At 39.7% G+C, this 15,839-nt stretch overlaps 1 protein-coding gene across 4 annotated transcripts in view; it reads left to right on the top strand.

Moving 5' to 3' along the window:
• The window catches only part of ANK2 (ankyrin 2), a 657,856-nt gene that overhangs the window by 500,022 nt on the left and 141,995 nt on the right, over positions 1-15,839 (top strand). For all 4 annotated transcript variants that reach the window (XM_062199712.1, XM_062199708.1, XM_062199709.1 and 1 more), the window contains one exon: positions 12,064-12,162. In XM_062199712.1, the coding sequence (XP_062055696.1) occupies positions 12,064-12,162 (99 nt within the window). The remainder of the gene's footprint in view (positions 1-12,063; positions 12,163-15,839) is intronic.

The raw sequence follows: 15,839 nt of genomic DNA, 5'->3' as shown, positions 1-15,839 counted from the left end.
AAATCCAAAGATGATACATTCTCTTGGGTTTGGTTAACTACAGTAGTAATTCTCAGCCAGTGCTAACTGGTATCTGATGGAGAGGTTTCCAGCATGTCCTGGTTAAGGCTGCTGTGGAATTCTACTGTATGAAAAAACCTAAACCCTACCACTGACCTGGCTGCAAAGGATGGGAGGCTGCTATGGAGGGGGAATTCTGATTTTACTACTTTCAAACCCAGAGTGACTATGACCTTTCCTGTTTTCTACTGTTGAAGTTGGTTATATGATTTGTTGACTGTGTTTTCCAGTAAGTATAAAGAGTTTAAATAATACTCTTAGATAAATTGCAAATATCATATGAAATTAGCAATAATACACAGACTTGGAGCTGTAGTTTTCAAATTATCTTTATAGATTGCTTTATCTATGCAAATATACACAAGCTACCTACCCTAGCCAGTCCTTTCTATTAACACAAAGACCTAATCTTTCTGATTCTAATACTAGATAAAGCAGGAGAATGCGTGATGACAGCTGTTTTGCCATAGTGCTTTAAAACAGCAATAGTTTCTTTGTAAAGATTTAGTCATTTATTTGAAAGGCAGAATTACAGAGACAGAAGGAAAGACACAGAGTGATCTTTTACCCACTGTATCACTCCCCAACAAGCTGCGACAGCCAGGGCTGGGTCAGGCCAGAGCCAGGAGCCAGAAACATGGGTGCAGGGGCCCAAGCAGTTTGGCCATCCTCTGCTGCTTTCCCAAGACGTCAGCAGGGAACTGGATTGAAAATGGAGCAGCCTGAACTCGAACTGGTGCCCATGTGGATTGCCAAAGTCACAGGCAGCCCAGCCACAATGCCAGCCCCAGCAATCTCTCTTAAATCTCAGCATTACATAAGAATACACCTCTTTGAAACATGATACAGTGTGAAAATATTGCCTTGGCAGTTTTTGGGTGGGGAAGACATTGCTGAACAGTTATAATTCAGTTAACTTTGAATAGAATAGTCATGTTTAATTATTTAGTTATTAAGACCTCTGATCATATAGCATTTAAATTTGAAAATGGCTGTCTAGTACATGAGTTTCTTTCCTAAAGAGAAGGGAAGCAGTGTATGTTAAGAGCGTGCGTTGTAAGAAATATAGTTGTCAAGGTAGGCAAGGGCCAGATCATATGGCACTTTTTGGACATTATGTTAGCTAGGTATTGCTGTGTAACAAATTATCCTTAAACTTAGTTGCTTAAAACAGCTCTAAACATTTGTTATCATCAAAGTTTCTGTGGACTAGTAATTCAGCGTGAACTTTACTTACACAACTATGTCTCAGAGTTTCTCATACAGTTATAGTACAAATGTTGAGCTGGGCTAGTCTGAAAGCTGTCCTTGGACTGGAAGATTCACTTCCAAGTTGGTTTCTTCACATGGTTGGCAAGTTTTTGTTAGTTGTTAGGAGGTCTCAGTTCCTTCTCATGTGAGTCTTTCCATAGGCAGTCTGAGCATCATCAAATCATGGCAACTCACTTCCTCCAGAGCAGGCATCCAAAAGAAAGAGTAAGGCAGAAGGGTGATGACTTTTAAAGTCTAGACTTAGTAGTTACACGCCATCAAATCTACCATAATTCGTGCATTAGAAGCAAACTACCAAGAGGTACTACATTCAAGGGGTGGAGGGGAGATTAGAATTCACTTTTTGAAGGGAGAGGTGTCAAAGAATTTGCAGATGTACTTAAAGACCACCACAAGCATAAAAAGGAGTTTGAATTCTGTTGTTTTATTCATTCACTCATTTAAGAAGTATTTATTGAATACCTGCTATGTGCTAAGCACTGTTATAGGCCCTAAAGGAAGCCTCACAGAGAGTGGCATTTGTTGTGAGGCCTAAAAGAAGGACAAGGTAAGAGTCCCAAACATCTCTGCACCTGCTGTTTCCAATCACCTCTTTTTCTCTCCTGGATCTCCGTAACTGGCCAGTCTCCTTGGCTGTCAATATCTGGGTTAAAATCTCAACTGTAGAATGAGGACTTCCCTGTCAGCTGTAACATTTTCAACTAGGAAAAGAAGGAAGCTTCTTTTGGTCATTGAAATGTATTTCATAGGCTTGGAAATATAGAACAAGTGAATTAATAATGAGTATTTTTCAGAATTCTTAATTTATATACTGTTTGAAGTTCTATAATCAATTTCCATTTTAAGGTGTATTTCAGACAGTGCGATTAAGCTTATGGTTGATCACTGAAGTTACTCAAAGTAGGTCTCTAATTAGGTGGTAATATATAATGAAGTACTGCAGTTTTCTATGTATTTATCTGACTGAGATATTTGAATTTCTTTAAGACTTGTAACTTTTTTTTAAGATTTACTTTATATATTTGAAAGACAGAGTTACAGAGAGAGGTAGAGTCAGAGAGAGAGAGGTCTTCCATCCGCTGGTTCACTTCCTAAAGGGCCACAGTGGCCAGAGCTGAGCTGATGTGAAGCCAGGGGCCAGAAGTGTCTTCCGGGTCTCCCACATGGGTGCAGGGACCCAAACACTTGGGTCATCCTCTACTGCTTTCCCAGGCCATAGCAGAGAGCTGGATCAGAAATTGGGGAGCAGGACTCTATATGGGATGCTGGCACTGCAGGCTGGGGTTTTAACTCGCTGCACCCCAGCACTGGCTCCAGACTTGTAATTTTTTTTAAAAAAATAGTTATTTATTTGAAAGGCAGAGTTACAAAGAGAGGGAGAGTCAGAGAGAGAGAGAGAGAGAGAGAGAGAGAGAGAGAGAGAGAAATCTTCCATCTGCTGGTTCATTTCCCAAATGGCTGCAACAGCTGGGACTGGGTCGGGCCAAAGTCAGGAGCCAGGTGCTTCATCTGGGTCTCGTCGGGCCATAGGGGCTGAAGTATTTTGGCAATCTTCTGCCACTTCCTCAGGCCATTATCAGGAAACTAGATTGGAAGTGGAGTAGCAAGGATTTGAACTGACATCCACATGGGATGCCAGTGTCTCAGAGTGTCTCAGGTGGTGGCTTAACCTGCTATGTCACTAAGCAGGCCCGAAGAATTTTTTTTTTAAGATGCAATTTTGTATGGGCTTTTACCCCTGTATACTTATTTCACTTCCCGTTCTTTTTTTTTTTTTTTTTTTTGGGGGGGGGGTAATTTTCCTATCTGCTCCACACGGTTACACAATTTTTTTTTTTTTTAATTTTTTGACAGGCAGAGTGGACAGTAGAGGGAGACAGAGAGAAAGGTCTTCCTTTTTGCTGTTGGTTCACCCTCCAATGGCCGCCGCGGTAGGCGCGCTGCGGCCGGCGCACCGTGCTGTTCTGATGGCAGGAGCCAGGTGCTTCTCCTGGTCTCCCATGGGGTGCAGGGCCCAAGGACTTGGGCCATCCTCCACTGCACTCCCTGGTCACAGTAGAGAGCTGGCCTGGAAGAGGGTCAACCGGGACAGGATCGGTGCCCCGACCGGGACTAGAACCCGGTGTGCCAGCGCCACAAGGCGGAGGATTAGCCTAGTGAGCCGCGGCGCCGGCTTCACTTACCGTTCTTTTACTATTCACCAGACTCATCAAAAGATTTAGGGAACAGAATCCTCTAAGTGAAACATGTGTCTGCAGCAAAGACATTCATGCTTCCTTGACAAACACAACCTCTCTCTCTCGTGAAACAGGGAAAATAGGAGAAGCAGAGAAAAAGAATAGTGAGGAACATTTCATCTTCACTTGACTTCTGCAAGAAGTCCTGATTTACTCTCATATCTGTGTGTTTGGGCCACAGTGCACCTGCTTCTCCTTTGGTAATTAGAGTATATCTTGATAGATGATTCTATTTAGGTCCACTCAGTGAATTCTTAATGTTTTCTGCTGTTCACACAGGGGGAACAATATTATCCCCATATTTTAGAACATCTTGTCTAGTGCCTTAGATGAAAATGTTTTGGAATGTATCTGATGCTGTGGCCGGTGCTGTGGTGTAGTAGGTTAAGCCTCTTCCTGTGGCATCTGCTTCCCATATGAGTACCAGTTGGAGTCCAGGCTGCTCCACTTCCAATCCAGCTCCCTGCTAATGGCCTGAGAGAGCTGTGGAGGATGGCTCAAGTGCTTGAGCCCCTGCATTCACATGGGAGACCCGGAATAAGCTCCTGCTCCTGGCTTCAGATTGGTCCAGCTCCACCATGGCGGCCATCTGGGGAGGGAATCATCAGATAAAAGATCTCTCGGGGCCAGTGCCATGGCGCAGTAGGTTAAACCCCCGCCTGTGGCGCCAGCATCCCATATGGGTGCCAGTTTTAGTCCCAGTTGCTCCTCTTCCAATCCAGCTCTCTGCTATGGCCTGGGAGTGCAGTAGAAAATGGCCCAAGTCATTGGGCCCCTGCACCCGTGTGGTAGACCGGAAAGAAACACCTGCTCCTGGCTTCAGATCAGCACAGTTCCGGCTGTTGCGGCCATTTGGAGAGTGAACCAATGGAGGGAAGACCTTTCTCTCTGTCTTTCCCTCTCACTGTCTATAACTCTACCTCTCAAATAAAAATAAACAAAATCTAAAAAAAAAAAAAAAAAATCTCTCCTCTGTCTCTCTGTCTCTCTTCTCTCTGTCTGTAACTCTGACTCTCAAATAAATAAATGAATCTTAAAAAAGAATATATCTGATGCTTTAAAAACTCTTCAAATTATATAGAAATATTGGCTCCTATATCAAGATAAAACTAATTTCATATGATAATTATTTCAAGTCAACTAATTGATGAATCTTTATTTTTATAAGGGAAAAATAAAGTCAAGTGAGCTGGGTCAGTTAGGCTGAAAAGTTAAGATTCTTAAAAATTAGTATTAATAATAATGGTGTTTAGACTTGTGGGCCTTGTCCAAAACCTAATGTTGAATCATTCATTACTTTGCATTCTATGTTATTTGTTTCTGTGTAATTTCTCTGAAGTGACATTTAAATGTCAGTAAATTAACTTGTCTTAAAGATGTTTCTGGCCGGCACCGTGGCTCACTTGGCTAACCTCTGCCTGTGGTGCCGGCACCCCAGGTTCTAGTCCCTGGTGGGGCGCCGGGTACTAGTCCCGGTTGCTCCTCTTCCAATCCAGCTCTCTGCTGTGGCATGGGAGGGCAGTGGAGGATGGCCCAAGTGCTTGGGTCCCTGCGACCGCATGGGAGACCTGGAGGAAGTTCCCAGCTCCTAGCTTCGGATAGGCGAAGCGCTGGCCGTGGTGGCCACTGGGAGAGTGAACCAACGTAAGGAAGACCTTTCTCTCTGTCTCTCACTGTCTATAACTCTCTCTCTCTCTCTCTCACTGTCCAACTCTGCCTATCCAAAAAAAAAAAAAAATGTTCCTAAATCTTAAATAAATGTATATTTGATAAGTAAATATACAGCTACTTGTTCACATTCATTCAACTTACCAATTCAATCCAATACCAAAAGAAATTCTCACCAATAGCTGAAACCTGATTACTGGTTCATAGTTGTAGTAATAATGTAAATAGAATGTTTTTTTGGTAAAATTGTTAGTGTTTGAGTTCTCTAAAACACAGTATGATTTCTGGACTTTAAGCAAAGCTTTATAGCTATTTAATAAATCTGACAACTAATATAAATGAATAATTCAGACTGACACTATCTCTAATCTTTCTAGTTATCAATTAAATTATAAATACGTGAATACTAAATTCTAAATTACATTTTAGCATACCAAAATCATGTTACTATTTCTAATTTTCACTTCTCATAAGCATTATTACAAAAACCTTCTTCCCCAATCTTCTAGATTGTAGTCTGGCCCTTTGGCAATTCCTGGCAAAGGAATCTCCTTAAAATGCAAACATGGTCTTTCACACTCCTATTTAAAACCTAGTGACTCCCAAGGCTTTCAGAATAAAATTTCTACTCTTCAGCAAGACAGACTGGAAGGCATCCCTGGCCATCTCAGTCTCCTTCCCGACTCCATTGAATTATTTACAGGTCCTCATATGCTTGCTCTTTTGAAATGCCATCTCACGGTGTTTGAGTACCTTTTCTACTTCTGTGTCTAACATCAGCATTTTTGTGACTCAGTTCAAACTGAGTCATTCCCAGTGACTTTCTTCAAATATAATTTACTGGCCGGCACCGCGGCTCAATAGGCTAATCCTCCACCTGCGGCGCTGGCACACCAGGTTCTAGGCCCGGTCGGGGTGCGGAATTCTGTCCCGGTTGCCCCTCTTCCAGTCCAGCTCTCTGCTGTGGCCCGGGAGTGCAGTGGAGGATGGCCCAAGTGCTTGGGCCCTGCACCCACATGGGAGACCAGGAGAAGCACCTGGCTCCTGGCTTCGGATCAGCGCGGTGCACCGGTTGCAGCAGCCACTGGGGGTGAACCAATGGAAAAGGAAGACCTTTCTCTTTGTCTTTGTCTCTCACTGTCCACTCTGCCTGTCAAATATATATATATATATATATATATATATATATATATATATATATATAAAATTTACTTATCCAGTTGGCTTCTGACTCTCTCACCTATGTTCTCTTTATATCTAATGTATGATTTTAAAAATAAACATATATGTATAATAGTACACATATAAAATGTGTTCACTGAGTAGTTACAGACAGAGAGAGGGAGAGACAGAGAGAGAGGTTTTCCATTCGCTGGTTTACTCCCCGAATGGCCACAACATCCTGAGCTGGGCTGATCCAAAGCTTCCTCTGGGTCTCCCACATGGGTATAGGGCCCCAAGCACTTGGGCCAGCTAATACTGCTTTCCCAGGCCATCAGCAGGGAGCTGGATGGGAAGTGGAGTAACCTGGACTTGAAACAGTACCCAAATGGGATACTGGCACTGCAGGCAGATGCTTAACCTATTATGCCACAATGCTGACCCCTGGACTGTGAGTTCTTTTTTTTTTTAAGGTTTTTATTTAATGAATACAAATTTCATATGTACAGCTTTTAGGAATATAGTGTTTCTTCCCCCCTTTCCTGCCCTCCCACCCCCACTCCCATTGTACTTCCTACTCCCTCTCCCATTCCATTTTTCATTAAGATTCGTTTTTAATTCTCTTTATATTCAGAAGACCAACTCTATACTAAGTAGAGATTTCCACTATTTGCACCCACACAGACACACAAAGTATAAAGTACTATTTGAAAACAGGTTTTACCATTAATTCTCATAATACACCTCATTAAGGACAGAGGTCCAACATGGAGAGTAAGTGCACAGTGACTCCTGTTGTTGATTTAACAATGGACTATACGTTCTTAAAACAGAAACTTTGTCTTTGAGTCACTAAAGTGGCACAGAATACCTAGCAGTGAAGAGTCACCGAACATGTTTCAAAAATATTTTTTAAATTATTGTGTATTTGGACAGGAGGGTGGGAGGGGAGAGAGAGGGAAGGGGGTGGGGAGAGAGAGAGAGAGAGAGAGAGAGAGAGAGAGAGACTGACTCCTATCCACATGTTTTAATCCTCAAATGCCTACAATAGCCAGAACTGGTTGGGGCCCAAAGCTAGGAACTGGCAACAAAATCCAGGTCTTCCACAGGGGTATTAGGGACCCAGTTATTTAAGTCATCATTACTGCCTCCCGGGGTCTGCATTGTCAGGAGCTGGAGCTGGGAATTGAACCCAGGCACTCAGATATGGGACTTGGTTGTCTTAACTGGTCAGCTAAATGCACAATCCCTCTACCAATCACATTTTGTTGAGTAAGTATAAAATAAGGACAAATAATTAAAAGTTTCTATGGAATAAATAATAATAAATAATTAAAAGTTTGTAATGTTGAAAATATTTACTAACCAGTCACTAGAGTCATCTATTGTTCACACTGCAATTAGGGTAACTGCTGTTGATGGCACTCACAACATATCAATCTTGCTATATCATGGACATTTTATAAGAACAGGAAAAAATACATATATTTTCATACTTACATGCAACTGGACTATTTTAGAAAAACATAAATCAGAAAACACTTGGACACATGAACACAAAGACTAATGATGCTGTGTTGTTAAGGATTTATGTATGAAGATTAATGCTTTTCTATAAAGTTTATAAGCATGTTACAGAGTCTTGATGCCTTTTCTACTTACCCAGAGGCATGATTCACAGTCTCACTTGGGCTATTTTTGACTAAATAGCAACAAATTAGGAAAGAATAATCTGCATACCTTTAGGACTTGTAGTAAATGTTTATTGCCTTACCTCACACATCTTGTGACAATCAGAAGCTGCCTTATCTCCTCGCCAAGGTAACTTGGCTCATGTTTCCTTCAGGCTAAGTCCATACTTCCTTTCCTGTCTCCTACCAGCCAAGGATTCTGTTTTCACCAGAATGAACTTTCTGAAATGCAAATATGTCTGTGGCACTCCCTACCCCAAACCACTCAGCTGTTCTGCATCCCCTATAGTAAACACCTAAAGGGAATTTCAGAACATGAGTGTTTAAAGAATGCGTGGACCTGGGTTTTGCATGTGAAACTGCAGTGAAGTAGGGCAGCGTGGTAGGATAGTTCCTATATATTCTTAACAGTTTCTACAGAGGATTGCATCACACAGCCAGGCTGAGGACTCATCTACAGGTTAAACCCTTCCAGGAAGAACTGGCGCTCCCAGTTCCCTATATTAGCTATGAGCCTTTGGTGGTGCCACCTAAGTCTTTGAGCCTCATCTGCTTCAGTTTCAATGAGGATCACCATATCAATGTTACAGCAGTGTTTGAAGTTATTAGGTCATTTGACATCAAAACTGAGATGCTTTAATAATTTCTCTAGGATACTATGCATAAACTCGGGCTATCCCAGACAAACCAGGACATGTAACCACTATAATTTGTGGGAATATATTCAAAACATTTCTCACAGCAGTAACATATAGCTGAAGATCCATCATTTTCATTTCTGTTATTTGTCATATTTGCTCCTCTACTCTGTGGGAAGCCCTCACACATCAGTGTTATGGTACAGGGCACACAAACAGTATTCCTGATGTGCCCTTATCAAGAGGCTGGATGCTAGTTTACAATGGCCCTCTCACACTTGTATGCCGTGTATTATAAGCCTGGATATTTTCTTCTCTACCCCGCCATCCCAGCTGCAGCACTTGCAGGTTCCAGGACAAGAGTGCAAAAGAATACAATATCTGTGTGAAAATTGAAAGCTATATGAAGGTGCTTCAAAAAAATTCATGGAAATCTAGACTTAAACTATATTTATTTTGGTACCAAAATTGACATGTGGAAATCTGTGTAGTTTTCTTGTAATGTGCCTTGTCCATGAACTTTTTTGAAGACCCCTTATTTATCAAGCTAACATAACAAACTGGCATGTCCAACATTAGTAAATATATCTTCATAGCCACATGACAGGTCCAAATTTAAACTTGGGCTCCCTGGAGTTTCCCACAGGACTGTGGTGAGAGAATTGCTGGTCCTGGGACCCTGGCCTACAGCTAGCCCCTCTTATCACTCCACTGTTGTCTCCATCCACTTCACAGGAGCATCACATCTGAATGTGGGCAGCACAACCTGGGCATGTTGAAGCTGTGGTTGTCTACTCACATCCTCCCTAGCAGAACTCAAGTGATGTGTATTCGATTCCTATTCCTGCTGTAACAAATTATTATAAACTCAGTGGCTTGAAACAAATCCCATGGGAGACCAGGATAAGCACCTGGCTCCTGCCATCAGAACAGCGCGGTGCGCCGGCCGCAGCGCGCTACCGCGGCGGCCATTAGAGGGTGAACCAACGGCAAAGGAAGACCTTTCTCTCTGTCTCTCTCTCTCTCACTGTCCACTCTGCCTGTCAAAAATAAAAAAATAAAAAAAAAAATCCTAATTTATTCTTCATAGTTTTGTATTAGTGTTACAATGAGAAAGGCAAGATGTTGGCATTGCTGTTTCCTTACGAAGGCTGTAGTGAGAATCCATTTCCTTGCTTCTTCCAGCTTCTAGATCTGCATTCCTTGGATCATGGCCCCTTCTCCATCTTTAGAAACAAGATCACAGCATCTTCTCTCCTTTCTGACCTCCTGCCCCCTCTTACAAAGATCTTTGTGATTACATCAAGTCCAATTGGATAATCTCCCCACTGAAAGATCTTTAACTTAATCAGACCTACAAAATTCCTGTTCTTGTATAAAGTGACAATTATAAGTCCCAGAGATTAGGATGTGGATTTATATGGGAGGCATTATTCAGCCTACCAAAGGCTGTATAAACCCACATACCCTTCAGAGGATGGCAAAGAAGTCCGGGTGAGCACTGGAAGTACACTTGTTAACACTAGGCAGGGATTCTGGGAAGTCAGCTGCTTGGTGCATGATCTGCAAGCCAGGAACCTGTCGGGTCAGGCAGGCATGTCCTTGCTGTCCCCGGGGATCCGTGCCCTGCTGATCCAGAGGAGATCCCTCTACTGCTAAGGACCCAAGGCAGGGAATTTCTTACGCAGTGGCCTAAGGATGGTACAACTCCTTCCCCTGCTGACCTGGCAACCTGTATATATTCCCCCTTTTTTCTGATTTATCCACAGATTCTATCACAGGAGAGCATGTTAGCAAATTGGTTTACTCTTTTAGAAGCTCTTTTTCTCTTAATGCATGCCTGCCTTTTACTTGTCATGAAAGAACCCCATTCCACACCCACTCGTTGTTTTTCACCATCTTCTCTGGCTTTCCCTTCCTTTGAATCTCTAATTCCATCCTTCCGCCACCTCTTCAGTTTTCTTTAAATATACAGACTTCACCTGATTGCTGTGTTTTTAAAAATATGCTATCCAGCTAGCAATTTATTCTTGAATCCTACAACATTGTTAATTCATTCCTCTTATAATATTTCTCCTTTAGTTTTAAAATTTCCTCCACCATTTGAAGCCTGCAAATTTTCTTTTATAATTGAATTTAAACATGACTTTATTTGCTCAGTTTATTTGTATACCCTGTATTTACATTTTGTTGAATCTTGGTCATTTTGAATAATGTTTCCATATTATGCAATGAAGGATTTGTTAAACTGTATTTCAAAAAACCCATTTTTCTCCTCTTATAAATGTTTTAAAAATCCCTGAACGCTCATCTATGATTCTCATTCATGCATGGAAAATTTGAGAGAATAATCATTTATGTTTAAAGACTCTGGCATGGTTTTGAAAGAATTGTTACATTTTGAGAGTTTATGACTTGTTTCACAGGTTTTTTTTTTTTATAAAGATTTGTGAGATTTTTTCCATAAAAATGTATTGCACATTCCTAAGCATCTAATGAAAGGAAAAACTGGCAACTTAAACTTAGTGTTAAACTCATGTTATAAAATTTCAGAGAATTTTTGAGTATAACTACATAATAATGTTTTAGTATTACAATGGTCTGTGCTCCATGGGGTGCATGTATCTGTCTGATTTTTCTCAGTGATGCACTACCTACCAATGGAAGGATTTTAGTAAATAAATTAATGTGAAAATGAATGATAGAATTTCAGAATGACTTCTTATAAATAGCATAAAGATGCCAATCATAAAGTATACCACCTCAATGATCTCTCTGAAACTTTTCTGGTATAAATTATGTATATCACTAAGGGTGCTAACCAACCTGTACATACTCAAGATAATGGTAGTCTGTTTCAATATTTATGAATTAAAAATACAGATAATGTTTTCATTATATAGGTACGACTTTACACTTACACTATACATAAGGAGAGTTCTATAGATGATCAGACTATGTAGATATTCAGATGCTAAATATACTACAGATTTAAGAGAACTGTAGTCCAGCAAAGTGTTGGGTGAGGAAAAATGTGAATCCCTGGCACTGAAATGAAGATAGAAAATTAAGGAAATATTTCTCCGCTATGTCTTCTACCTCATAATTTCTTCCTTTAGGAATTATGTATGGGAACTCGTTCTCTACAATTTTGTCTAGTTTTACTACAGTAAATATGCAGATCATTGTTTCAGTGTGAGCACACCTCATATAACTTCACCATTTTAAAGGTTTACTTTATAGGTTTTTTTTTTTTTTTTCCCTGTGTTATATTGTTGACTGGTCAAAACTTTACAAATGGTCGAAGGTGTCATCTTTTTGATTGCTTGTCCACAGAATGGCTTTACTCCTTTATATATGGCTGCCCAAGAGAACCACATCGATGTTGTAAAATACTTACTGGAAAATGGAGCTAATCAGAGCACTGCTACAGAGGTAAGACGGCCAGCCCTAGTCTCAAGATCTGTGATCTTATTGTCTGTTTGCTTTAAACTCATCTGTAAATGATCTCTGCTTGCTTGTCTGACATATGCTAGGGAAGTTCGTGTTACTATTACAAACTACAGCAGTGGCCCTGAACCAATGCCCCAGGCTTGTGTACATGGCTCCATGAATTTGTGCCTTCATTTTAGATTTGTATCAACTTATTCTTAGATGAAGTCGTGTTTCCATCACTTTGCCATACTCTAGGTTTAGGGAGCTTTATAGCCTTCTAAAATTACATTACAGTAAGTTCTACCTATTTCTTTTCGTTGATATTTTTATCTGTTGGAATCTCATATAATCTCTTAAGGTAACAATTTTTAACCTTTAGAAAAAGTCATAAGTTGTTAAATAATTTTAAGAGAACTATGTTACTAAACATATCTGTTCATATTGAAACATGAATTATGTTACATGATTGTGTGACCATAATATGGCAACAACTGAATGGAATGTTCACAGTCACTCCAGTTTCAGACTTCAGACCATGTTGAGTGAGTTGGAGCACACAGGGGCCCTTAGAACATTACTGTCCTGTCCTATGCATGTTCACCTAAGAAGAAGAACTTGGTTTGTATGAGGCTACTTTAAGAAGTTCTCTGAAAATGGAATTAAGTGATTAGCATTCAGTGTCAATCATATTTTAGTGCAAAAACAGTTTGAAACCCCTGCATAGTTTTTCCTTCATACACATTTCCAAAAACATGTTGAAGACCCCTCCAATTTTTCTTCTCATTTTTCCTCAGGCAGATCTAGGAACAGGTTCAGAGATTGGCCACAATAGTGATTTTTAAGGGACTCTCTAATAGCTCGTGAGCTAGAAGAAAATGTTTTGAGGACTTCAACGGCTTAGGAGTGGGAAACACAGTAGAGGAGTGGAAGTGAGCTGCATAAGTCATGCCCCCCTCACCTCTTTCAACCAGAGTATGAAAGCTATAGTCTTCCTCTTGTATTATGTGACCCCACTGAAAAAATTTTACAACTCCTGGCCTGGGTGAAAGATGGATACTGGTGCTGGTAATCCAGAAATGGCCTGAAATTTTTTGATATTTAAAGTGGCTTCCTTTCTGGACAATGAAGTCTTTAGTTGAAATAAGCATAAACTCCCTCCTATGCTGCATTGGAAGGAGAGGTCATTAAAACCTTACTCAATCTATTGACAGTCCCTTTGTGAGATAACACTTTTCATGGAGTCAATCACAGTAAGTTTTCCATAGTTATTCTCATTTGTTTGAAAAAAATGCCAAGAAATCACTACTAATGAGACATGTCCTGCTGATGATTGGAAAACACATTCACCCAATGTGAAATGATTTCATGTTCTCTATTTGGCACACACAGACTTCACACTCTTGCCACATGAATATAATGTGATTTTTATGATTTGGGGCCCTTTACCCCCAGAGACACGAATTCTGTTCCTGAGTAGCATATGAGCATCTGCAAACACAGCTTGAGTAACAATAGGAAACTACCTCTGTACCCAGAGCCGTGAGGATTGTGCCACGAAAAGCAATTCTCTAGCTTGTTTATTTCCTTGACGGCAGAAAGATATACCAGGTGAAACCTTTACAGCAAAGTCTTTTACTCACCAGATGGACACAGTTTCTAGTTGTGGTTTAGGGGATGCAACTCTCTGGCATTCTCAGCTGTCTCACGCCTCCTGGGTCTGGCCCTCTGGAGCCTTTCAGTCCCTGTGCATTCACTGCATCAGGAGAGGACAGGTTACACCCTGCTTGATTTCTGCACAGCAGTGAGCTTTGGCCAATGAGCCAGATAAGGTTAGGGTTTAGGATTTAGGGTTAGGGCTAGTTCTTTTACATCACCCACTACATGTAATTTTATATCTAAATGATCTAAATAATATAAAATTTGACTATCGTGTGCAAAATTATTGATTTAGCCTGATCTTCCAGAATGTTTTCAATCATGTTATGTTCCAGATTTCAAGTGGTAGACCATCTAGCATAGACACATATACTAATCAGCTGTTTCATTTAAAAAAAAAACATTTAAATGTTTAAAACTAATTTCCCCTAATTGAATGTATATCAACTTAATTAAAAACGCCACCAGCCTTAATTTTTATCCAGAGACACACATATGGGCAAACCTTTTAAGTGTATTACTCTAAGAAATAGTAACAACAACCCTGAAGTATTTACAGTGCTATATGGGTGGTTGCCATTTGATTTTCTGTGTTGTGTTGCTAAATATCGTATACTAGGCTCATGAGCACATGTGTGCATATACTTTAAGAAGGCTCTTACCCTGAACTGTTTGGTGGCCCTGCTTTGCGACAGCAAAGTAATCAAGTAATCAAGACATTATGCCCACTTTAAAAATCAAATCATTACGGGACCGCTCAGTGTGGTAATGAAAACCACGTTTGAGAAGAAATACTTAAAGTTATAAAGTACCTTATAGCAATTAGCAGAGGTAAATTAATGATGGAAATGAAGCTATTGAACTTTATGGAGAGTTTCCTTTCACAGAGTTAGCTACATTCCTTGAATAAAGCATTGCGAATATTCAGTCTTCTCCAATCAATATAGACTGGAAAGAAATCCACGTGGTAGAGATCTAAAGTTACATTCTCTGAAAGTACTTCCCTGTCCCTCCAATACCACTTTTATACTTTTATATTATTCTACTTTTCTTCTTCCTGAATGTTATAACAAACTTTTTAGTGAGGCTCTGTTCTATAAGCAAATGCCTCATCCCTAAAAAAGTAATAAAATGCATACTTTTCAATAGCTAAGATATGCAAGCAACCTAGATATCCATCAACTCATGACTGGATGAAAAATGGTGTATAAATACATGATGGAATACTACTCAGCCATAAAAAATAATGAAATCCTGTCTTTTGTTACCAAATGGATGAATTTGGAGACCATAATGCTTAGTGAAATAATCCAGTCCCCAAAATACAAATATCTTATATTGTCCCTTATTTGTGGTAATATACAGAGTACAAAAAAGTATGATGAATATGAGCAAAATTGATATTTTGAGGTTTGATAATTGCTTATAGCCCTATCTATACTCTTGAGGAACAGTGGTTTTTCTACTTACTACTTACTGAATTCTTTGTTTAGTGGAGGTTAAGCTTGTGATTACAAAGTAGATTGAAAGTATGTCCTTGTGAAAATAAAAAGAAAATAAGAAAGGAAAAAGAAGAAAGGGAGTTAGAGAGGGAGGGAAGAGGGTAAGGTGGGAAGTATCATTATGGTGTTCAAACTGTATATAATAAAATACATGAAATTTGTTCCCTTCATATAAATAATTTTTTATTAAAAAACAAAGTATACCCTTTTAATATTAACTATCACAGTGTTGTAGTGCTAATAAAAATTAAATATGTAAATGAAAACAAGTCTGTGCTTTACTCATTCACAGAGTACTTCTTTGGTGCTAAATAAGTTTCTAAATCTAAGCCATTTTTTGTGTTAAGATAATACATGCTTTACTCTTCCATTCTGTTAAGTAATTGTTTAAAATCCCAAAAAAATTTTTTTTCTAAAAGAAAAAAATAAGTTGTTATTACAGATTATAGTGCAGTCATGATATGAATAACTTGAATAAAATTAATTCCCCTCAAAATCTGCATTTATCTTTTAAAATTA

The sequence above is a fragment of the Lepus europaeus genome, chromosome 8 (genome assembly GCF_033115175.1).
Source record: "Lepus europaeus isolate LE1 chromosome 8, mLepTim1.pri, whole genome shotgun sequence".
NCBI lineage: Eukaryota > Metazoa > Chordata > Mammalia > Lagomorpha > Leporidae > Lepus > Lepus europaeus.
Note: the sequence above shows the minus strand (reverse complement) of the source record. Positions and strands in the feature narration are given on the sequence as shown.